Genomic DNA, 26,137 nt, shown 5'->3' with positions numbered 1-26,137 from the left:
CTTTTTGTACTTTTTTCTGTAACCATGGAAACATTGCTGAAAATGGCAGATTTTTATGTAAGAATCGTTTCCGGAGCACAACTCTAAAACCAGCAGAGATATTTCCATGAAACTTCATAGACACATTGTTCTTATGGTCTAGTAGTGCCTTTTGCTATTTCTAGGTTTTCATTTTTTGCACTTTTTCCGTAACCATGGAAACATTGCTGAAAATATCATACTTTTGTACCAGGTTCGTTTCCGTAGCATAACTCTAAAACCAGCAGAGATATTTCCAAGAAACTTCATAGACACATTGTTCTTATGGTCTAGTAGTGCCTTTTGCTATTTTTAGGTTTTCACTTTTTGTGCTTTTTCCTGTAACCATGGAAACATTGCTGAAAATATCATATTTTTGTAGCAGGTTCATTTCCGGAGCATAACTCTAAAACCAGCAGAGATATTTCCACGAAACTTCATAGACACATTCTTTTTATGGTCTAGTAGTACCTTTTGCTATTTTTAGGTTTTCAGTTTTTGCACTTTTTCCGTTACCATGGAAACATTGCTGAAAATATCATGGTAAATGGTAAATGTTACTTTGCAAAACTCCACCCATCTTTGTGTATATAGTCTAATATAAATGTCAAGGCTGTATACCTGATTCAACAATTGCAGCCCCGCTCTACTTGAATTATACTCCATTTTTCTTTAGCTCAACTTCCTTTTTCCTGTTCTTTTTTCATACACATAAGTCTCCACAATCAAACTTACTTCAGCTTTGATATTTCCATTGGCGGGGGATCTGAATGACTATGTCCTTGTTTTATTGAGGAAATATACTATTTGTCAGCGATGGGGCATCTTTAATAGAAAGACTAGGTCATTTTTCCTAAAATTCATACATAGGTTTCGCATGGTCTCCTGAATTATGAACAAAGCATATGCCCATCCTTTGTTTTGAAAAAATTGGCTAGCTTTTGCATTATGTTACTTTCTATTTTTAAATGTTAAATGTTTCTTTTCATTTGACCGATATTGTAGATAGTTTAACTCAGTCTTTATATATAGACTCATCTCCCTTGCTGGTAGGTATTGATTTGGAGGTCATTATTTTGTGAACAAAATTTACATTGTTTCCTCTGAAAAGTGCGAGGTTACTTTCGCAAGGGCAGATAACTCTGCAATATGCAAATACAGAAACCAAAATTCCCCTGGAATCTTATTACCAGTATACATGTGCATCTACATTAGCAAAATAATGAGACATAATGATAAGTTTTCCAAACCATGTAAACAAAATGAATAACTAAACATCAGAAAATTATGTTTTTCCATAACAATGTATTTAATGGTGAAGAATGCCCTGCTCATCTCGCTCAGTCTTACAGTATAAAAAACACCATCAGTCATTTTCCACGACCACATATTTTTTCTGTGATGTAAGTCTGAGGTCTATTTCGGAATCATCACTTGATGAACAAGAGTCACTTGAGTCATTATTATATGCACCAACTCCTGGCAGTATGCCAATAATCCTCGCTGTGCCACACCCATTTGTCACTGGGGCAGGAGTATCTGTCGTAGAGTCTGCAATTAAAGAATTATAATATGCCATTGTATATAACAATAACAATTCATGACAATGCCACAACAACAGACTGACATCTACCTCTAGGAAGGACTGTTATCCAGGATGCCAACTTATACTTCAACCCTCGATTTGTAACAAAGGGACAGAACTCTGATAAGGCGGTACTAATCTTGTTCTATATAGATTATGCACATCTACAGTGTATACTCCTCCCTAACTTTGTTGCAAGACAGGGAGGGGGTATAAAATGTTTCAGTCTGACTATAAATAATAGTTGGAAATATTGTTGTATTCTACACAAGGACACATTTGGCATTCAAGGACAAATTATTAATTTTTATTTGTTTCATACTAAATCCAACTCTCTGATTGGCAGATTCTTTTTCTATGAAGAAAAAATCTGAGAATGGTGCGAAAATCCGACATAATCATGTCGTCACAATAGAGACGTCGATGTTGCATATTGATTAAGAAAAAAAAACCATTGAAAAATAAAAACAATTGTATGTTTACGCGTACTTTATGCTATCAAGTAGTCAGAAAAATAATTATAAGCATTGTTGTAACCATTTTTAGGTCATCTGACCCAAAGGGTCAGGATGACCTATTGTCATCATGCACCGTCCGTCGTCGTCCGCCGTCCGCCGTCCGCCGTCCGTAAACTTTTCATTCAAACGACTTCTTCTCTCAATAACCGGAAGGCCCAGGGTACTCATATTTGGCCTGTAGGTTGCTGGGATGAAGGGCTACCAAGTTTGTTCAAATGAATGACCTTGACCTTCATTCAAGGTCACAGGGGTCAAATAGGCTAAAATCTTTAAACGACTTCTTCTCAAAAACCAGAAGGCCCAGGGTTCTGATATTCAGCCTGTAGGATGCTGGGATGAAGGGCTACCAAGTTTGTTCAAATAAATGACCTTGACCTTCATTTAAGGTCACAGGGGTCAAATAGGCTAAAATCCTTTAAACAACTTCTTGTGAATAACTAAGAGGTCTAGAGACCAGATATTAGGCCTGTGGCATGCTGGGATGAAGGGCTACGAAGTTTGTTCAAATGAATGACCTTGACCTTCATTCAAGGTCAAAGGGGTCAAAAAGGCTAAAATCTGTAAACGACTTCTTCTCAAGAACCACAAGGCCCAGGGTACTGATATTGGGCCTGTAGGATGCTGGGATGAAGGGCTACCAAGTTTGTTCAAATAAATGACATTGACCTTCATTCAAGGTCACAGGGGTCAAATAGGCTAAAATCTTTTAAACAACTTCTTGTGAATAACTAAGAGGCCTAGAGACCTGATATTAGGCCTGTGGCATGCTGGGATGAAGGGCTACCAAGTTTGTTCAAATGAATGACCTTGACCTTCATTCAAGGTCAAAGGGGTCAAATAGGCTAAAATCTTTAAACGACTTCTTCTGGAGAACCAGAAGGCCCAGGGTACTGATATTGGGCCTGTGACATGCTGGGATGAAGGGCTACCAAGTTTGTTCAAATGAATGACCTTGACCTTCATTCAAGGTCAAAGGGGTCAAATAGGCTAAAATCCTTTAAACAACTTCTTCTCAAGAACCAGAAGGCCACAACTTCTTGTGAATAACTAAGAGGCCTAGAGACCGGATATTAGGCCTGTGGCATGCTGGGATGAAGGGCTACCAAGTTTGTTCAAATGAATGACCTTGACCTTCATTCAAGGTCAAAGGGGTCAAATAGGCTAAAATCTTTAAACGACTTCTTCTCGAGAACCAGAAGGCCCAGGGTACTGATATTGGGCCTGTGACATGCTGGGATGAAGGGGTACCAAGTTTGTTCAAATAAATGACCTTGACCTTCATTCAGGGTCAAAGGGGTCAAAAAGGCTAAAATCTTTAAACGACTTCTTATCAAGAACCAGAAAGCCCAGGGTACTGATATTGGGCCTGTGACTTGCTGGGATGAAGGGCTACCAAGTTTGTTCAAATGAATGACCTTGACCTTCATTCAAGGTCAAAGGGGTCAAATAGGCTAAAATCCTTTAAACAACTTCTTGTGAATAACTAAGAAGCCTAGAGACCTGATATTAGGCCTGTAGAATGCTGGGATGAAGGGCTACCAAGTTTGTTCAAATAAATGACATTGACCTTCTTTCAAGGTCATAGGGGTCAAATATGCTAAAATCTTTAAACGATTTCTTCTTAAGAACCAGAAGGCCTAGGGTACTGATATTGGGCCTGCAGGATGCATGGATGAAGGGCTACCAATTTTGTTCAAATAAATGACCTATGACCACCGTTCAAGGTCACAGGGGTCAAATAGGCTAAAATCTTTAAACGACTTCTTCTCGAGAACCAGAAGGCCCAGGGTACTGATATTCGGCCTGTGACATGTTGGGATGAAGGGCTACCAAGTTTGTTCAAATGAATGACCTTGACCTTCATTCAAGGTCAAAGGGGTCAAATAGGCTAAAATCCTTAACTTCTTCTCAAGAACCAGAAGGCCACAACTTCTTGTGAATAACTAATAGGCCTAGAGACCGGATATTAGGCCTGTGGCATGCTGGGATGAAGGGCTACCAAGTTTGTTCAAATGAATGACCTTGACCTTCATTCAAGGTCAAAGGGGTCAAATAGGCTAAAATCTTTAAACGACTTCTTCTCGAGAACCAGAAGGCCCAGGGTACTGATATTGGGCCTGTGACATGCTGGGATGAAGGGCTACCAAGTTTGTTCAAATAAATGACCTTGACCTTCATTCAGGGTCAAAGGGGTCAAAAAGGCTAAAATCTTTAAACGACTTCTTCTCAAGAACCAGAAAGCCCAGGGTACTGATATTGGGCCTGTGACTTGCTGGGATGAAGGGCTACCAAGTTTGTTCAAATGAATGACCTTGACCTTCATTCAAGGTCAAAGGGGTCAAATAGGCTAAAATCCTTTAAACAACTTCTTGTGAATAACTAAGAGGCCTAGAGACCTGATATTAGGCCTGAAGAATGCTGGGATGAAGGGCTACCAAGTTTGTTCAAATAAATGACCTTGACCTTCTTTCAAGGTCATAGGGGTCAAATATGCTAAAATCTTTAAACGATTTCTTCTTAAGAACCAGAAGGCCTAGGGTACTGATATTGGGCCTGCAGGATGCATGGATGAAGGGCTACCAAGTCTGTTCAAATAAATGACCTATGACCACCATTCAAGGTCACAGGGGTCAAATAGGCTAAAATCCTTTAAACAAGTTCTTGTGAATAACTAAGAGGCCTAGAGACCTGATATTAGGCCTGTCGCATGCTGGGATGAAGGGCTACCAATTTTGTTCAAATGAATGACCTTGATCTTCATTCAAGGTCATAGGGGTCAAATAGGCTAAAATCTTTAAACGACTATGTTGTATTGTACTATTAGTCAGATGACCGTTAAGGCCCATGGGCCTCTTGTTTAACTTCATAGGGTTATGAAATAAATTTTGTTTGCAAACTTTTGTGAGAATCCCCAACGCAAATTCACTCAGTTTGCAAACAAAGTTTCTTTCATACCCCTATGAAGTTAAAAAATAGTAACATCAATGCTTAAATAAGTATGGAAAATGATAAAACTGCAGAAATGAGAAATTCTACATCTGACAAATGGTTATATAATGTAGTTCAATGATTCATGCTGTTTCATTGACTTGCCACATGCAGTCTCTAAAATATTACAACTTTCAACAAATTTTGACTTGATGATTTCTGTCTCTTAGACATGAATGATTCTAGACTAAATTTCAAAATAGAGGGGAGATAATCTAGTAAGTTTATGAAAATGGCTGTAAACAGAAGCCATAGTAATCAGAAAACAAAATACCATGAAAGTGGATTGAAGCATGGAAACAAATTTTGTATTCATGATAAAAGTGGCCTCCTTTTAATTTTGTCACACATAAACAAACGTATTCTAAGAATGAGATTATAAAAATAACTGTACCTTTTTCAGGAGATTGTTTCCTCTTCTTACCATCCTCTACAGAATCAGACCTATAACACCATGGGTTATAAATTAAATATAATTACACACTAATTTGTATCTAGAACTAACCTTTTTGACTAAATTATCTCCATTCAGATACTCTGGATGGGTGTTCATGTTAAAACATAGGAAAAGCATTAAAACTAAAAAGAAACTTACTGCTACTTGAATATCATACAAATAACAATCAAATATAGATTTCATTTTACAATAAAAAGAGGTTAAATTCAGATTCCTTCCTAAATTATGAATACTGATATATGAATGATATTTATACCAGTACCATCAGAGTAAATACCGATATATGACTGATATTTACACGAGTACCATCAGAGTAAATACCGATATATGACTGATATTTACACCAGTACCATCAGAGTAAATACCGATATATGAATGATATTTATACCAGTACCATCAGAGTAAATACCGATATATGACTGATATTTACACCAGTACCATCAGAGTAAATACCGATATATGACTGATATTTACACCAGTACCATCAGAGTAAATACCGATATATGACTGATATTTACACCAGTACCATCAGAGTAAATACCGATATATGACTGATATTTACACCAGTACATCAGAGTAAATACCGATATATGACTGATATTTACACCAGTACCATCAGAGTAAATACTGATATATGACTGATATTTACACCAGTATCATCAGAGTAAATACTGATATATGACTGATATTTACACCAGTACATCAGAGTAAATACCGATATATGACTGATATTTACACCAGTACATCAGAGTAAATACTGATATATGACTGATATTTACACCAGTACATCAGAGTAAATACTGATATATGACTGATATTTACACCAGTACCATCAGAGTAAATACCGATATATGACTGATATTTACACCAGTACCATCAGAGTAAATACCGATATATGACTGATATTTACACCAGTACATCAGAGTACTTTGTGTTTTATACCACAATAAAGTATATCACAGTTAATTACTGGAGATGTCACAAAAATATTGTACTTGTAAGACAGGAAGAACTAACTGTGTAATACATAAACTTCTACAAACCCTTTCCGTTTCACAGCGCCAGCTAAAAGTGACATCTGAGACTTTTTATTTTGTGCAGCACCAATTTGGGGTTTGGCTGGAGCTTTTCTTTCTTCAGATAGCTTTGCCTCTATCACTTTGGATACTGAAGCATCCTGATCAAGGTTAAGGCTTATACACAAATCATAAAACTGCACAAAAATTTACAATCACCTTCTTTGTATCAGATACATGTAACTGACTGACACAGTAATACACATAAATAACTGCTAAGGGGTAGGAATCAAACAGTTCATTCTGGATCAATCAAGTCTTTTTATTATCCAGAGTAACTTTTTTTGAGTAGGCAGAAATTATTATAGTATATATGTTATGTGAGTGGAACACAAAATATCAATATATTTACAGTATTTGTATCTGCTTCCAATGGTAAATAACTGTGCATACCATCAATTTAATGTCTGATGTATTTATTGTATCATTCTTACAAGTTAACCAAATTTCTAGATTGATTTCAACATATATGCTTGGTAGTAAAATTAAAAGACCATTTAGTTTCAAGAATAACTCTCAAAACTGTTATGATTTTAATTAATGGGGGTCTGTCATAATTAAAAAAGATGCACATTTGTGGAGACAATATTGTTCTTGCTTAATCCTCAGAAAATGAAATAACCATTGATAAAGGATACTTTGATTTCGTTGAGTATATCCTTCTCCTCTTGGTGTCTTGCCTTCATCATATCCATCTGATTCTTTGATACATACTCAAGAAACCCAGCCTCATCTTCATCCAAGCCTTTCACACTGTTCTCTACAAAAACAAGATAAACTAGAACTGTCGCCAGAGTGGACGACTAGTACTTCCCACTGCACTGGTTACTCCATTAATTGGGAACATTGCAGACCCTATAAAGTTTACTCAATTCCCTTTTATGGCAGGGTTCTGTGTACCAACTTTTATAAAAAACAAGAGGCCCAGAGGGCCTGTATCGCTCACCTGGTTTGTAATGCCAAGTAATGTTCTGAATACAGGTTCATTGTTTCTTTTCTGAAGGAATTTTAATATTAACCTCTAAGTCCCCTATTGGGCCCCACCCCTCCTGCCCCCAGGGGGTCAGAGCCAAAGTTCTGTTCGCCTTCCCCCAAGGATGTTTATGGCCAAATTTGGTCACAATCCAAGCAAAACTCTAGGACAAGTAGCGATTTATAGGATTTACCTTTATTTCACCTATTGGGCTACACCCGTCCTGCCCCCGGGGGATCAGAGCCAAAATTTATTCAAGTTCTGTTTCCCTTCCACCCAGGGTGTTTGTGGCCAAATTTGGTTACAATACGTGCAGATCTCTATGACAAGTAGCGATTTAAAGGATTTACCTCTATTTCCCCTATTGGGCCCCACCCCTCCTGTCCCCGGGGGATCAGAACCAAAATTTTTTCAAGTTCTGTTTCCCTTCCCCCAAGGATGTTTGTGCCAAAATTTGCTTACAATACGTGCAGAACTCTATGACTAGAAGCGATTTAAAGGATTTACCTCTATTTCCCCTATTGGGCCCCGCCCCTCCTGCCCCCGGGGGGTCAGAGCCAAAATTTATACAAGTTTCTGTTCCCCTTCCCCAAAGGATGTTTGTGGCCAAATTTAGTTACAATCCATGCAGAACTCTAGGACAAAGTAGCGATTAATAGAATTTACCTCTATTTTCCCTATTGGGCCCCCCCGCCCCTCCTGCCCCCGGGGGGACCAGAGGCAAAATTTATACAAGTTCTGATCCCCTTCCCCCAAGGATGTTTGTGGTCAAATTTGGTTACATTTCATTCAGAACTCTATGACTAGTAGCAATTTAAAGAATTTACCTCTATTTCCCCCTATTGGGCCCCGCCCCTCCTCCTGCCCCCGGGGGGTCAGAGCCAAAATTTATTACAAGTTCTGTTTTGCTTCCAAAAAGGATGTTTGTGGCCAAATTTGGTTACAATTCATGTAGAACTCTATGACTAGTAGCGATTTATAGGATTTACCTCTATTTCCCCTAATTGGGCCCGCCCCTCCTCCTCCGGGGGATCAGAGCCAAAATCAATACAAAGTTCTGTTTCCCTTCCACCCAGGGTGTTTTGTGGCCAAAATTTTGGTTACAATACGTGCAGATCTCTATGACAAGTAAGCGATTTAAAGGATTTACCTCTATTTCCCCTATTGGGCCCCGCCCCTCCTGTCCCCGGGGGATCATAACCAAAAATTATTCAAGTTCTCTGTTTCCCTTCCCCCAAGGATGTTTGTGGTCAAATTTGCTTACAATACGTGCAGAACTCTATGACTGAAAGCGATTTAAAGGATTTACCTCTATTTCCCCTATTAGGCCCTGCCCCTCCTACCCCCAGGAAGGTCAGAGCCAAAATTTATACAAGTTCTGTTTGCTTCCAAAAAGGATGTTTGTGGCCAAATTTGGTTACAATTCATGTAGAACTCTATTGGGCACTAGTAATAGCGATTTAGATTACAGACAATATAGCAATTTAAAGAATTTAACCTCTAATTTCCCCTATTGGGCCCCGCCCCTCCTGCCCCAGGGGGATCAGAGCCAAAATTTATACAAGTTCTGTTCCCCTTCCCCCAAGGATGTTACAATTGATGTGGCTAATTTATAGATTATACAATCTATGCAGAAGCTCTAGGACAGAGTCCAAAATTTTACAGTTCTGTTTCCCCTTCCCCCAAGCGATTTAATGAAATTACCAGATTAACTATTTACCTGCTATTTCCCTATTGGGCCCCCGCCCCTCCCTGCCCCAGGGGGTCAAGCCAAAATTTATACAAGTTCTGTTCCCCCACCCCCAAAAATGTTTGTGGCTAATTGTTGGTTACAATCCATGCAGAACTTAGGACAAGTAAGCGATATAAAGAATTTACCTCTATTTCCCCTATTGGGCCCCGCCCCTCCTGACCCCCGGGGGGTCAGAGCCAAAATTTATACAAGTTCTGTTCTCCGCCTCCCCCAAGAATGTTTGTGGCTAATTTTGGTTACAATCAATGCAGAACTCTAGGACAAGTAGCGATTTAAAGAATTTACCTCTATTTCCCCTATTGGGCCCCGTCCCTCCTGCCCCCGGGGGGTCAGAGCCAAAATTTATACAAGTTCTGTTCCCCTCCTCCCCCAAGGATGCTTGTGGCCAAATTTGGTTACAATCCATGCAGAACTCTATGACTATTAGCGATTTTAAAGGAAATGTTGACGGAATGGACGGACCGGACGACGGACGCCGCGCCATGACATAAGCTCACCGGCCCTTGGCCAGGTGAGCTAAAAAATCAATGTCAAGTAGTTTAGGAGGAGTTCACCAGACAATGTTGTGTCTACAGACAGACAGACAGACAGACAGACAGACAGACCTGATTCTATGTAAATACAATTAATGAAATTACTGTTGCCAAATCATTAGTTTGTGTGTGCAAAAATGTACATGTATTATCTTCTATTCAAAAACACCAAGAGGAGATAACTCTATAATTATAACATATTTGTCAATTATAAAAAAATCAAACTAAACATATACCTCAACCTGGTACCTATACTCACTCAAATAAAATAACAAAGTTGATATAAAGACAACTCACTAGCCAAGGGTAAAGTAGTCTACGATAATGAACCCTTGGCAGATGCCACGTCAAAACTAAAGTTTCGGACTGCCCCGCACCTGCTGGATCACCGCAGTTGCACCCCTTCCATTTATGTAACAAGCAACCAATGAAATTTTGTCAGGAGATCACAGTTTATTTTGCATAATTTGGTATTAACCCAGGGGAAAAATAGGTACCTTTTAGGTACTTTTTTAGGTGTACCTAAGGTATACCTTAGGTATACCTAAGGTATACCTTAGGTACTTTTATGGTAAGAAAGAAAAAGAGGGAGAATGATGAGGGGTTTTATATAGTCAATATAGGTACATTTTAGGTATGTTTTAGGCACAGTTTAGGTATACCTAATATGTGCCTAGTGGCATGATGTGCCTAAAACATACCCGAAAGCTACCTAAAACATACCCAGAGAAATATACCTAAAAGATACCCGAAACATACAAAGTACCTAAAACATACCCGAAAGCTACCTAAAATGTACCCGAAAGCTACCTAAAACATACCCGAAAGCTACCTAAAACATACCCAGAGAAATATACCTAAAAGATACCCGAAACATACAAAGTACCTAAAACATACCCGAAAGCTACCTAAAATGTACCCGAGAGCTACCTAAAACATACCCGAAAGCTACCTAAAACATACCCGAAAGCTACCTAAAAGGTACCCGAGAGCTACCTAAAACATACCCGAAAGCTACCTAAAATGTACCCGAAAGCTACCTAAAACATACCCGAAAGCTACCTAAAACATACCCGAAAGCTACCTAAAAGGTACCGAAGCTACCTAAAACATACCCGAAAGCTACCTAAAACATACCCGAAAGCTATACTACCTAAAAGTACCCGAAAGCTACCTAAAACATACCCGAAAGCTACCTAAAACATACCCGAAAGCTACCTAAAACATACCCGAAAGCTACCTAAAACATACCCGAAAGCTACCTAAAAGGTACCCGAGAGCTACCTAAAACATACCCGAAAGCTACCTAAAACATACCCGAAAGCTACCTAAAACATACCCGAAAGCTACCTAAAAGGTACCCGAGAGCTACCTAAAACATACCCGAAAGCTACCTAAAACATACCCGAAAGCTACCTAAAAGGTACCCGAAAGCTACCTAAAAGGTACCCGAGAGCTACCTAAAACATACCCGAAAGCTACCTAAAACATACCCGAGAGCTACCTAAAACGTACCCGAAAGCTATCTAAAACATGTCCCATGTTTTTTAACATGAACTCACAACTCATTAAAAACATGATATAGAAATATGAAAATAGAAAACATTTAAAAAGTTTATTGTAATTTTAAAAATTGCTTTTTAAACAAAACAAATCTGATCAATTGCAAGTCACAAAAATAATCAACATAATATTATTGATAGTTGAATACATCATTCAAGATACATAGTCACTGTTCGATGCAGTAATTTTCAAAAGCTTTACTATCCATGTCCTTTTAGCATTTTCACATCAATTAATCCATCATAAGACACTGGATGTGGCGATGTAATCTTAGGGAAAGGGTACAGTGTTTCCATGTCGATTGCAACTGATGAATATATCTCTTCACAATGTGGACGGATTTGCACAGGATAATGTTGTTCTGGTGATTCTTGTTGGAGTTTACTGAAAGAATAATGGTAATATTAAAAGCATGCAGGAATCCAAAAGATCTAAACACCAGTAGTTATCGAAATATGTAATCACTAATGCAATTCAACACTGAAACAGTTTTTGAAAGATTTGATGAATGGTTTACACCATCTAAACAACGGCATTCTAGATATGCAAACATTCAGAAGGAGTTAACAAGAGTTAACAAAATATGAAGCAAGGCCACTTTACATCATTGGATGCAGACATATTGAAGTTTCCGCTAATATTAACAAATCAAACGCTTTATTATAATAAGCTCATTAAAAATTGTTTTACTCAACTTAGGGAAACAAATGCTTACACATTTTGATTTAACAGTCAACAAGAATTTCTTTCAATGAGACTACCATTCCACATCTCCACCATTAACTAAAGTCCTACTGTAAATATGTTAGACTATTCTTAGTTGTATATGTATGTCAAAGGTCACAATGTAGGTCATGATAACCCACCAGATATAAACCAAGAAGTTCCAGTGAATTGAAGTATAGGTATAAGAGCCTAGTAATACTTGGCCCATCCTAGATTTCCAGGGGTTACGATCACTTATAATCTTTTACACCCTGGGAATATGTCATAGCGAAACTGAAGGCTCTGTGTATGACATCAGATGAGAAGATAGTTTGGTCCTTTGATATACATCAAAAGACTCAATTAACTGTACATTGCATGGCTTTGAAGTTGAGCATCACTAAATCTCTAGATCTGCTGCAGGCCTGTGATTGGTCAGTTTTTTCTCTTGAACTGCCTTCAGTTTTGCTATGATATGTTCCAGCGAAATCAAGGTTATAAGTGATCATATAACCCTTTGAAATCAAGGTCTTGATTTTACATTTAGGACCTGGAAAAGTTTTCGAAAAAGAACATTACCTAATAAAGAATTGATTTTATCACCAAAAAGGATATTTTAGTTTTTTTTTTTTTTAAATTGTTTCCCCTCATTTAACTATTAAATACCTTTAAGTCACATTTGCTTTGCATACAACACTGAAAATAAACTAAACATGAAGTTTACCCTACATGTACATGAAATTAATCTATTTTAATAAAATCCTTACATACATTACCACGCCTAATATAATCATCTTTTGTAGTGTATATGCCGGGGGAAGTGTCTTCTCCACTTTTTAACTCCAATGCACACAGCAGTATTACCTGATGAAAGTAAAAAAAAAAAATGAATGAAGGATAGCGACCAATTATAATAATTATAAGAATGATGTAATATGTTAGTGGTTTCTCAATTAGAATTATCATCATTTCAATTAATATTTTAATTCATCTAGATTTGTGAATGAATTGATTAGTTGCTTTTGCACACAAACATTGATAATTCACAATTCATTTCCATATTTATGAGTATTTTTACCAATGAAAGTGTCTGATTGGTGCAAATCTCCAATAATTGGTCTAACTTGTGATTGTTTTCTTCTTTCCTCACCATGGCCCATTCTGATATTCCTGGAAAAAATTATATGAATCATTACAAGTTAATTGGAAGCATCATATATACATCAAGAAGTAAATTTCACCAAGATAAATACTAAATCATTAGAACCATAAATATGAAATATACTGTATATAAAATTCCAAAATATAAACAAATAAATTTTAATTTCATATTTATGTACAAATTGAAGATAAATATATATCTTCTACTTTCTATAGCTTGATTTCTTTATTCATATAAGACTATGTATCCAATTTAAAAATAAATTTCACAAATTTATATTTGAATTATAATTTTAATTAATCAAAATCCAGCCAATTACATGCAAATATGGACCCATAAAATGCTTTGTATTTCAAAATATTCCATGCATATTTGTAACAGCTTTCAATCATCAAAGTTTTGCAGCTTTGTTTAACAGAATATTAAGGAAAATTACCCGGACACTCTCTTTCTTTTCAATGTCGGTGACGATTATTGATGAGACCTACTTTTCTGTTGCCAGCATGAAGACAACGTCCAGATATATATTAATATTACAAGTTACATTTTTTAATTCAATAATAGTATATGGTGTGCAAAACATCACAACTTGCATACCAAAACCCATAAAAGACACTTTTTGAGCTAAATAACAAATAGACAGTAGGCCTACATATTTTCTTCTCAAACCGTGAATTCAAAAATAATAATAATAAACAATCAAAGATTCGTAAACAATCAAAATCGTTCAAACTCATGCTAAATTATGTATTTACCAAAATTTTGGTTCTGTGATGAAATACTTGGGGGAGTACAACGTATGACCGTGACTAATAATCTAAGCCGGCGCATTGCTTTCAGTTAGTTATACTGACTTATTTATTTACCGAAGACAAGACATGTCTCCTAAATTTTGGTTCTGTGATATTTTTAAAATTTTACAACCTGTTTGACTGCTATTTAGTAACGGTTTTTAATCGGGTTCATAGGCGTAATTTGAGCTACGTGAAAATTGAAATACGTACCTGAATTCTGACATATTAAACTTGCCGTGATTGATGAATCAGCTAACAGGCATGAAATAAACCCCCATCAAGTTGATTTTCTGTGGTATACAGGACAAAAACATCGTCTGTAGGCACGGCAAAGGAGAGCCTGGGTTGTTTACATTTTCAAATACTTCCGTAAACACATTTCCTCTATTTTCCCGCGAAAAGTCACGTGATTAACAAAGGGGATTCCCCGGCCGGGATTCCCCTGTACATCATAAACAAATCCTTGTCTCCGCGAGACTTTCGGCAAATATTTCAACTGGTGAAGTTGTTAATTGATTTAATTGTATAACTGAAGTGGTTTCTGGTGTTATTCTAGTAGAAAGAAGATAATTTAATCAGCGACAGCGTATTTACTACAACGGTGTTTACTGTTGGTTTCCGGCATGCAGACTGTGCCTCAGTCAGTCAGTGAAGCTTTCAGCACAAATATTTCGACCAATTTTGATGTTGATAATTGATGAAAGTAAATAAATAAAGTATTCCTGGTATTATTGTAATGGAAAGAATATTTACTCACAAGTATCAGTCTGACTAGCTATTTACGACAAAATTGTTTACTGTATACATATCGGTTTACGGCATGCAGCTTGGAGAACATGTTCACTACACGTGTGTTTATCACTAATTTGAACGATAATTTCCATACCTATAAAGTAGAGTGTTTGTTTAATCCAAGCTGGATAATGGGGACCCCAGACCCCTTTTAATGGAATTGTATGGATAGTTTGTTTAATTGCATGATAAAATTTAAAGGATTTATTTTGCATGTACATCGATCTCAATCTGGAATTTTAACACACCAATATTACAGGTATTTTGACGTAAATCTGTTCGTTGAAATCATCAAAATTATTTCAATAATGTTCTAAAACATGGTTTATTACATCCTGTAAGATGTTGAATTGAAACACATTTTAAATTGGCCATGTTTGGGGTTTAAGATTTAAGTTAATGCCAATGCAGGTGTGAAAATTTACATGTTTAGAAATGCCCTGTGATTTTGATTACCGTCATAAACCAAGCATATTTGTTTCTTATAATTTTCAAATAACTGTGATTAAATGATGAACAGAAGATTATACAAATGTTGAAAAGGAAAAATAATGAATTTATAGTATTATTGTGTTTAAATAATGATTATATATTTGAAGATAATTAAACGAAAATTTCTGAGGAAATTTGACACATCCAATTGCAAGACTACATGTAATTTAATTCACAGAAAACACAGGAAAGAAGTACATTTGAGAATGTAGAATATATTCAAGTCTTAATATGTACATGAATCAATTTATCATAGTCACATATTACTCCATCCTAACATATTTCAGATACTTGGACCTGGCATGGAAAAATCCTAAGTCAAAAATAGGTACATTTTAGGTACTTTGTAACATTCAGAAATGAAGTCAATATGAGGCACATTTTAGGTAGTCTAAAAAAAAAAAAAACTAAGTTGAAACTAGGTACATTATAGGTATTTCTAAAATATTCAAAGTCCACCATAGGCACAATTTAGGTACTTTGAGAATTACATTTGAGAATTTCAAAGTCCAAATTGGGTCAATTCCCTTTTATGGCAGGGTTCTGTATCCAACTTTTATAAAAAAAAAATCAAGTCAAGTAGTTTAGGAGGAATTCACCAGACAATGTTGTGTCTACAGACAGACAGACAGACAGACAGACCTGATTCTATGTAAATACTTTATGAAATTTCTGTTGCCAAATCATTAGTTTGTGTGCAAAAATGTACATGTATTATCTTCTATTCAAAAACACCAAGAGGAGATAACTCTATAATTATAACATATTTGTCAATTAGAAAAATCAAACTAAACATATACCTCAACCTGGTGCATATACTCACTCAATAAATAACAAAGTTGATATAAAGACAACTTCACTAGCCAAGGGTAAAGTAGTCTACGATAATGAACCCTTGGCAGATGCCACGTCAAAACTAAAGTTTCGGACTGCCGCACCTGCTGGATCACCGCAGTTGCACCCCTTCCATTTATGTAACAAGCAACCAATGAAATTTTGTCAGGAGATCACAGTTTATTTTGCATAATTTGTTTAACTTTGAGAAACAGAAACCACGCAAATATTTAATTTCCCAATTGGTTTGAAGAGCAACGTATCCATGTACTTCATTTAGCTTGTCTAAAACATTTAATAATTGACTAAATAGTAAATATTTCTTTGCTAGGAGCTGTTGTTGACAGTCATGGTATGCTTTAATTTACAAGCGAGAACTTCAATTTTGATGCGACATCGTCCAAGGGTTGCAGGTAGAGTATCGTACTGAATACCTTTGTCCAGCAAAGTTGATATAAAGATAAATTTCAAATATTTTGGGGTTTTTTGTACAGAAGAAAATTCTAAAAATAATAATAATTTCCTTTCTCCGTTTGTATAAGCTTACCACAGATATCTATATAAGAAATGGTTTTATTGGCCACAGCTGCCAAATCAATTCCATAGAACTTACTCAATTTATGTGTTTCCTCATACTCCTCTTGCTGTCTCATCTTCTGTTCTTGTAGTTTCTCAAACAATGATCGGTTATCCACAACTTCATCTGGACACTCTGGTTGTCGAATAAAACATATACAATAAACAGTAGCAAAATTAGTCATTGTAATTACTGTAATTAAATACATGCAACTGTTCTTGCCAAGAAAGAATGGGTAAAGACTTTGCTTTTTTTAAATGTGTAAAGGTTAAATAAAAGAAAACAGCCTGGTGCTTCATCACTTACAATAATGTAAATTCTTATCTTTTAAACAACAAAATATTTGATACATAGTTAAATTTTTATCAAAACTTATTATCTTGATTATACAAATGAATGTAAAATGTTTAAAATACATAACAAACTAGAACTGGAGGCCAACTTATACCCCCATCCCCTTTTTTGATATGAGGGTAAAGATCTAAAAAAAGGTGGAGTTATATTGTTCAGATAAGGTTACACACATCCATACTGTATAAGGATTATTGTCTCCAAATTTCGTTGAAATCCTTTCAGTTGTTAAGGAGGAGGGAGCCATTTTATCATATCAAAACAAAGGGGTATAACTAAAAAGACAAGAGGCCCAGAGGGCCTGTATCGCTCATCTGGTTTTTTTCAGTAATTATCACAAGACTCTGACAATTAGAAAAACAAGAGGCCCAGAGGGCCTGTATCGCTCACCTGGTTTTTTGTTAGTAATTATCACAAGAATCTGACAATTAGAAAAATAAGCAAAATTGACTCCCAAAATTTAATTTTGAATCACAACCATACAATGATGCTATTGATACCATACAAATATGCTATCCAATACATAGGTTCAGAGACAAAGTAATTTATATGAAAATAGTAGCCTAATTGACCTTTTTGACCTCGCATCTATTGCCGTTTAAGGCCCCGGGGGTCAGCCCTATCATTTGTACAATTTCAAATCCCAACCCTATAAGGATGCTACCATTGCATTAGGAGTGCTCTTCCATTTTTAGTTGCAGAGCAGAAGTCGTTTATATGGAAATAGCTAAATTGATCCCTTTTTACCCCACCCTTCAGGCTCCCGGGGGGTCAGCCCCATCATTTGCAAAATTTTGAATCCAAACCCTATAAGGATGTAACCATTGCATTATGAGCGCAATCCCATGTTAAGTTGCAGAGAAAAAGTCATTTATATGGAAATTGACCACTTTTGACCCCGCCCCTCAGGCCCCCGGGGGTCAGCCCTATCATTTGCTCAATTTGGAATCCCCAGCCTACAAGGATGCTACCATTGCATTATGGGTGCTATACCATGCTTAGTTGCAGAGAAGTCATTTATATGGAAATAGCCAAATTGACCCCTTTTGACCCCGCCCCTCAGGCCCCCCGGGGGGTCAGCCCTATCATTTGCACAATTTTGAATCCCCACACTATAAGGATGCTACCATTGCATAATGGGTGCTATGCCATGCTTAGTTGCAGAGAAGAAGTCATTTATATTGAAATAGCCAAATTGACCCCTTTTGACCCCGCCCCTCAGGCCCCCGGGGGGTCAGCCCCATCATTTGTACAATTTTGAATCCCCACCCTATAAGGATGCTACCATTGCATTATGGGTGCTATACCATGCTTAGTTTCAGAGAAGAAGTCGTTTATATGGAAATAGCCAAATTGGCCCATTTTGACCCCGCCCCTCAGGCCCCCAGGGGGTCAGCCCCATCATTTGTACAATTTTGAATCCCCACTCTATAAGGATGCTACCATTGCATTATGGGTGCTATCCCATGCTTGGTTTCAGAGAAGAAGTCCTTTATATGGAAATAGCCAAATTGACCCCTTTTGACCACGCCCCTCAGGCCCCCCGGGGGTCAGCCCCATCATTTGTACAATTTTGAATCCCCACCCTATAACGATACAAAATAGCATTATGGGTGCTATCCCATGCTTGGTTTCAGAGAAGAAGTCGTTTATATGGAAATAGCCAAATTGACCCCTTTTGACCCCGCCCCTCAGGCCCCCGGGGGGTCAGCCCCATCATTTGTACAATTTTGAATCCCCACCCTATAAGGATGCTACCATCGCATTATGGGTGCTATCCCATGCTTGTTTTCAGGGGGTCAGCCCCATCATTTGTACAATTTATAGTTATATTAGTAGCCCATTAGGATGCTACCAGTCAAATTTTGTTGCAATCTGACCAGCGGTTATGGAGAAGAAGTCGATTGTTGACGGACGCCGGACGCCGGACGCCGGACGACGGATGCTGCGGTATCCCATAAGCTCACCTTGGTCCTTCGGACCAGGTCAGCTAAAAAAGGAGAGGTATCTGGTTTTTATAAAGATTATGCACATCTACACGATTTAAGGTATATGACCACCCCAGGAGAAGTAGTCGGTTGATCATTTTGTTTACCAGAGATGTGATTCATCCTATCTGCAAAGGGAGGAAATCTCTCAAATAATCAGAGGACATCCTCCTCTAGCATTTGTAAAGGTCATTTTCTGAGGTTTCAGATCACATCTAACATAACTTAATTGTTTCTAAAAGATATTCTTCAATCAGAGGAAATCCTCTGAAAAGAGAAAGAATTTCAACCCTGGTCTACAGACAAACATCTACAGACAGAGTAACTGAATTCAGTATACTGCCTTCCCCAGGGAGAAACATATATCATTATCATTGCTCTTTGATCATAATGATATTTAATTTGTAAATTTCACCTAAAGGTTGGTCCTCTGTCCTTGTCTTCTCCCATTCCTCTTGTCGTTTCTTCCGGATGCTATCAATTTCATCCTGAGAGACAAAGGACATCATCGACATTCCAGGAACATTTTTTGATTCACCTCCCGTACTCATCTTCTTTTTTCTGTGTTCTCTAAAAACAAAATATCTCATGGCCACAAATTCATTTTGTATTATACTGCACAATATGTTATAATTAATTATCAGCTTAAATTATATTACATATGATATACGTACATAGACCTATTGTCATTGTTGATACCTGTTGTATTTTATTTCAGAACCATAAAAGCTTCCTCAGTGGTTGTCTTTATTTGCTTTTATAACTAATTTATAGATTCAATACATATACATTGTGCATGTGAATATAATATGCACAGTAGATTTAGAGTCAAATTGGCCCACAGTGAAATTGACTGGTCCAATTTGTTGGGTTAAATTGCATGTGAAAAAATTTGGTCCACAATTCAAATCTCAAATGATATGTGTTACATATAAATAACATAAAAGGAACATTTAATCAAAAACAAGATGTTTTCATGACTATCAAAAAATATTACTTGTAATTTAATAATAATGTTCTGTGTACTATGTCTCAAAGTATTTTTTTTTACTTGATACTTTAAACAGTTATTGTATGCATTTTTCAGCAATTATTTATTATTCCTACATTATATTACTTTTACATATTTGGTTTATTGTTAATATAAAACTTTAGAAATCATTTTATGATAACGATATTACAGATTTACATTTAATTTACGACACGCCCCAGTTTTACCACATACATGTACACTGAGACACTTACTAATATTTGAAAAAAAAATAGGATAAAGATCCAAAATCTAGATCAGAATATCACTGTCAAATATTGTATAATATACACTATTAGAAATCACATACAATACATGTGTATGGGGCCATTCATCTTAATTTTGTTGCTTACTTACTCCCTTTCATGTATCTTATTTAATTGACTTGTTTTTAAATTGAGCAGAACAGCGATACAGCACTGAAGGCTGATCAGACACTCACGCACTGATCTACATCACCTCATCACACTAGATGATAATAAATGGCCACTTGCAAATGACACTGTCACACATTTAACACAAGTGCATGCAGAACCAACTAGGGAAAACAACCTTCTAGACCTTATCTTCACCACCATTCCAACCTTAATCAAATCATCAACAAACATTCCAGGAATATCAGACAATGCAATGAACATTCCACGAATATCAGACAATGCAATGATTGTCACCGACTCGGACACTAAACCTCATTATCAACACCAAAAACCACGCAAAAGGTACCTGTATGGGAAAACAGACTGGACAAACTTACGTAAAGCTCTAGAAGACCTATCGCGGAAAATCCAAGACCAATTCTAAAATGGACCAAAACGTAAGAACTATGGGACAATTTTAAAACAGAGCTAAACGATAAGATCAACAAAGTCATACTATCGAAGGCTATTTGGAAAAAAACAGTAACCCCTGGATAAATCACAGCACAAAAAATGGCTAAAATGTAAACACCGATTATACACCAAGGCCAGAAAAACTAGTAAGTGGGACAACTACAGGCATGTTAAAAAAGAATGCAAGTGGCAACTTCGGAAAGCAGAGTGGAATTACACTAACCAAACTATAATAGAAGGATTAGGTTAGTAATGCCATGTCAAAATTATTACGCCCTTTTTTGATAAACAAGTTTAAAGGGTTTGGGTTTCAACTTCATGCATTTTTCTTTCACAGAATTCCTCATTTGAGTAACTTACTGATTACTCAAACAGGTAACTGTTACTCAGATGGGTAACTGTTACCCGTATGCAGGGTTATGCCCAACCTTACTCCCATAACATGAGAGTCGACTGGTCAGCCATTTTATTATCGGACGTTATTTTGCTCACTGTCGACTCTCATTTCCGAAGGCCTATTTCTTTGATGCAGCTTCCGACGTCAGATGAAAGCGGAAGGAAAAGTGCAATAATATCAATATTTCTTGTTCTAACAGTGATAACATTGATATGTACTTACAGTTTAGGTATTAATTATCCCATTTATCTAGGAAAACCATAACTTGAGGCCTCATAAAATAGTATTTTAGTGGATTAGATATGATGAATCCCTTCCGTAACATTTTGACCTAGTTTTAAATATGGCGGCTGGTTACTACAAAAAACGGAACGTGAATTCAAGCAGGCAGAATGCAAGTGAAAGCAGAGACTTAGATATAATATATATCATATCTAAGTCTCTGGTAAAAGTAAAGAAAGATCAAGCGTTTTGGGGACTTTGCAATTCGTTTTTTCTATTTACCGGCCGGATCACTTTCATCATGAAGTTTTGTCTGGGTCATGAAAATTTAAGTTAGGAGATGTAAATATTTGTTTTAGATGGATTTTACGGCTGATTTTGTCAAAATACTTGTTGATTTATGAAAAAGAGGTAGGTATTTGACATTGATGACGATTTAAATATGATTTAAACGTTTTATATTGTCACAATCCAAACTTTGAAAATGTTACCCTCAGCATCGGGTAAATGGCCTATCAGAAGTTAGAGGTTAGACACGACGTAATGTTCCAAAAGTGTCTCGTCGTGCTATACCTCTAACATTGTTGGAGTATGCTAAACCTTACTCCAACAATGTTAGAGGTTTAGCACGACGAGACACTTTTGATCATTACGTCGTGTCTAATCTCTATCGAGACAGGATTCACATGGCGCAGAAATGGGCTCGATATAAATTCAAAATTACAAGTTGTGTTTACGTATTCACTAACCTTTGTATATCCTGAAAGAATAATCCCAAATCATGTTAAATCCAAAATTCAAAACCTCACTTTTGCACTTTTATACCGAATTTAGACATTTTTTTACCCCCACCACTATTTGTAAGTCTACCCGGTCGCCATTTTTACTCGGTTGTTACAAATTACGGAATGGTGACGGAAAGTAAAAGTATCGTTATCTATAAAATATCTTGCAGCATTTCGACTAAAATATTAATGCATTAATTTATTTAAATATTTCCAGAATCAATCAGAACTGATAAAAAATACTTGTTTCCATGCATATAAACAACCTTGGTTATCACTATTAATATTATATTTCCACTTGATACACTGTACTATAATTTGATAAACCAGAAGTGACGAAAATTTGAATAGGAATTAACTTAGGCCGTTTTCGTTTATTCGGAACAACAGGTTCGACCATTGGCTAAAGTCATTATATCAAGTAGAAATCTTGATGGACCTGCAGTTTTTGATACTGGCCTTTGAGGGCTTTGCTTAGGCTCGTCTGAAAACAATGTAAAATCCACAGGTCCGTCTTTAATTAATAAACGAACAACTAGGTCCAACCAGTCAAACCGTATAATCGAAAACGGCCCTAGATTATACAGCGATGCACATAATTGCTATGGGTCAGCTCTTAAATGTGTGATTATTCCGTGGATTAATGTTATGTCATACCTATTCTTATACCAGGATGTGTTCATGGATAACTTGTGATTCACGCTATACATGTTTTTTGACATTCTGGCAAGTTTTTCACTTAGTAATATTAAGCGTCAAAGTTCCGCTCTAATTCGAGGGCGTAACTTGCGAAGACTGATATAGGGGTCGGCCATTAGATCTCGGTATTGCACATCAGAAGTTTCTCAATATCGAGATCTAATATGAATCATAGAAGTCTCGGCACTTGGAGACCTCGGCACTTGGTCACCTCGGCACTTTGATATTCGGCACTTGGTAATCTCGGCACTTTTATTTTCGGCATTTGGAATGTTCGGCACTTTTTGAAGAGAATTCGGCACTTAGTTTTTTGAAATATTATAAAGTCTATCGCTGTACGAGAAATATTTACTTTCCTTCCTATAATTTTCTCCGAATTTATGAAACTGTTTGTGTCAGATGCACAGCAGTGACGACCGATTAAAGTTGTTAAAAAGTTGTTATATTTATATTTCAGTCATGATACAATAATTGTGGAACAAACATATTTCTAATTTATTAGCATTTAAACGTTTTAATATATTATTGATATTTTACTTATATATAATATTTAATGCATTTTGACTATTTTTCGATCGAATTTCACGCTTCGTTTTTCAAGAATTTTCCATAAATTCCGCGGTAATATAAGTGCCCTTTCATATGTGAATAGACGATCAAAATACAGTGTAACAGAACTTTGACGTCAATATCAAGTTCCGCTGGCGATAAAAATGCATGTAACATAAATATATCTTAAATAAGGCCACGGAAAATTATACATTCAATTATTACGGAATCTGCTAATGTTATTTCTACGATCACAAGTAATTTGGTTAAAAAACGAACAGGTGACAATCAACTAAAATATGTTAAAATGCATGAAATATTGTAAAATGTTGGGAAATTCGATTTTACAATTAAAAGCAAATGTAAAGAATTGATTTCAACCGTGTTAAAGGCCCAATTTACGTAACTTTTCAGGTTTTGTTTTTGTGTTTTTGTTTTTTTTGTTATCACAAACATTAACAAGAAACTTACCATGCTCTCTCTGTATAAAATGATGACTAAAGCCAGATAAGTTGTCACCGAGACCAACTGTGAAGTTTTGGAGAAAAAAAACCCAATTAAACGTCAACGATTGATTGATTTTACAACATCTTTTGACTAAGTTGTATCAAGACACGGTCTGGACAAGAAAACAGTGCAATGAATAAAGTACGTGTCAGATTTTTTCGTACTGAATCTTGCTCTGTTTTCATTCTCGGCTATTTTGTGCTGATAGGTTTGTCTTGGATTAAACTTGAATTTTACCTACAACTTTCTAATTTATCGTTTGCTTACTCTTCTGATAATCATGCTTATTACTAGAGTCAGAGATTTAAATTTCTGCTAGAGTATAATTTTCCAGTGCCATTTAATCGCTGTTACATGTATTTTTAGTAATTTGGTCAATTCAACATCGTAATATATTACGGGTAATTCACATGTACAGTTACCTAATAATTTATTTATAACTGAAAATACTGGATACAACATATTGAAGATATAGACGGTTGTACAACCTTATTTAAATATGATTTTCTTTCCCTGTAACAAATTTTATTGTGAACTAATAATTGGAAATTTTTTAACGAAAAAATATATATCAAATTTAAGTAGATGGTATTTATTTCTGGTTACCGGTATGCCAAAATACAAGGACAGTCCAACGTAAATGAACATGATTGCAAAACATAACTAAAGATTTCTTTATAGCAACATATTGCATATCATATGCTTCCTTTTGGTTATAGAAATAAATCTGAGCGTATTTCGTCTGGAGCACAGATTCAGTAACCAATATAAGGAACACGCCTCGTCAATCAGTTGGTAATTATAATTGACTGACACATGAACATCGAGGCTAGTAGCCAATGATATGGTAGGGGCGGGGCCTCTGTAGTCACGTGCTTGTCAATTATACCTGGTCACGGTGACCGTCTCGCAAAAGCCATACTTCAGTGAAAGATTTATTACATAAAATTGCATGTGTCCGTGTCAAATACACTGCGCTTTAATCTTGTTGTTGGTATAAGCATGATAATCGTATAGCGATACGATGATCAATATGCTGCAAATATTCCAGTTATGAATAGTCTACTCTATTTATTTTAAAAACGCTGAAATTAAGAAATTCAAGCATTTGGCATTTGGCAAATATTTTTTAGTTCCTACACGCTTCAAAAGTCTGTCGACAGCATAATACATTCCATGCATCTTTTACTATTAAACACTGGCAGCTAGTTTATAAAGATTTTATTGCCGTAATTATTGTATGATATGAGAGACAACTGACGATCTTTATATAAACATAAAACGCAGTGAATTATTTACCCTTAACTACATTATTATTGTACCAGTCTACGGTACGTATGTGTTTATGAAACAACGTTGCTTAGAATAAAAAAATTAAGAATTATTCAATATTCTTGTACATGTATTTACATATATTTGTGTAACTCAAAATAAACATGTGCCGCAAATTGTAATCAATCTTATTTTTTTTCAATTTATGTTCGTATTCTGTCAACATGTATAACTACAGAAGCATATACAAAGATGGGATATTTTATATATCAAGGACTTATAAGTGAAACTTTATATACTGTCGACAAGTGCCGAGATATCTGACCAAAAGTGCCGAGGTGACCTCGGAAAAGTGCCGAAGTGACTCCAAGCCCAAGTGCCGAGGTCTCCAAGTGCCGAGATGTCCTGATACCTCTTATATTATAGCCCAACCATAGGGATGTGTATTACAGAGATCTACTACTATTCATTATCGATGTGTCCGAGATAAGTAAATAGGATGACCGTAACAAAAACAACTTAACTGCATACCTTTTTCAAGTAAAATACCATCAGCTAACAACTGCAATGGTGTTATGCGAGTTAAAAATATTACATGCAGATGCCCCTTCTATTTTTTTCTCTACGTAATTTTTAAGCTTTACTTGTACTGGACATATCGTGTCTATTACAAACGCACAAATAACC

The 26,137-nt window shown here is 36.2% G+C and overlaps 1 protein-coding gene and 1 long non-coding RNA gene across 4 annotated transcripts; both read right to left on the bottom strand.

Annotated features, from left to right (window-relative positions):
• Positions 1-1,303: 1,303 nt before the first annotated feature.
• On the bottom strand, positions 1,304-26,137 carry LOC138315763 (PSME3-interacting protein-like). Of its 3 annotated transcripts, XM_069257013.1 has the most exons (8): positions 25,982-26,063; positions 21,639-21,773; positions 19,575-19,729; positions 16,857-16,955; positions 7,281-7,402; positions 6,610-6,743; positions 5,504-5,553; positions 1,304-1,569 (listed from the first exon to the last, which is right to left on the bottom strand). In XM_069257013.1, exons 3-8 carry the CDS (start codon positions 19,708-19,710, stop codon positions 1,385-1,387), a joined length of 726 nt encoding a protein of 241 aa, XP_069113114.1. In that variant the 5' UTR covers positions 19,711-19,729; positions 21,639-21,773; positions 25,982-26,063; the 3' UTR covers positions 1,304-1,384. The 3 variants fall into 3 exon arrangements, with proteins under 3 accessions (XP_069113114.1, XP_069113113.1, XP_069113112.1); XM_069257012.1 differs by lacking the exon at positions 21,639-21,773 and having other exon boundaries at positions 25,982-26,137; XM_069257011.1 differs by lacking the exons at positions 21,639-21,773; positions 25,982-26,063 and adding an exon at positions 23,081-23,188.
• LOC138315762 (uncharacterized) lies at positions 11,259-14,496 on the bottom strand. Its single transcript, XR_011207522.1, has 5 exons — positions 14,336-14,496; positions 13,248-13,339; positions 12,941-13,033; positions 11,454-11,848; positions 11,259-11,273 (listed from the first exon to the last, which is right to left on the bottom strand). It is a non-coding gene; the product is annotated as an uncharacterized lncRNA (long non-coding RNA).

The sequence above is a fragment of the Argopecten irradians genome, chromosome 2, assembly GCF_041381155.1.
Source record: "Argopecten irradians isolate NY chromosome 2, Ai_NY, whole genome shotgun sequence".
Taxonomy (NCBI): domain Eukaryota; kingdom Metazoa; phylum Mollusca; class Bivalvia; order Pectinida; family Pectinidae; genus Argopecten; species Argopecten irradians.
This window is presented reverse-complemented; position numbering and strand designations above follow the sequence as displayed.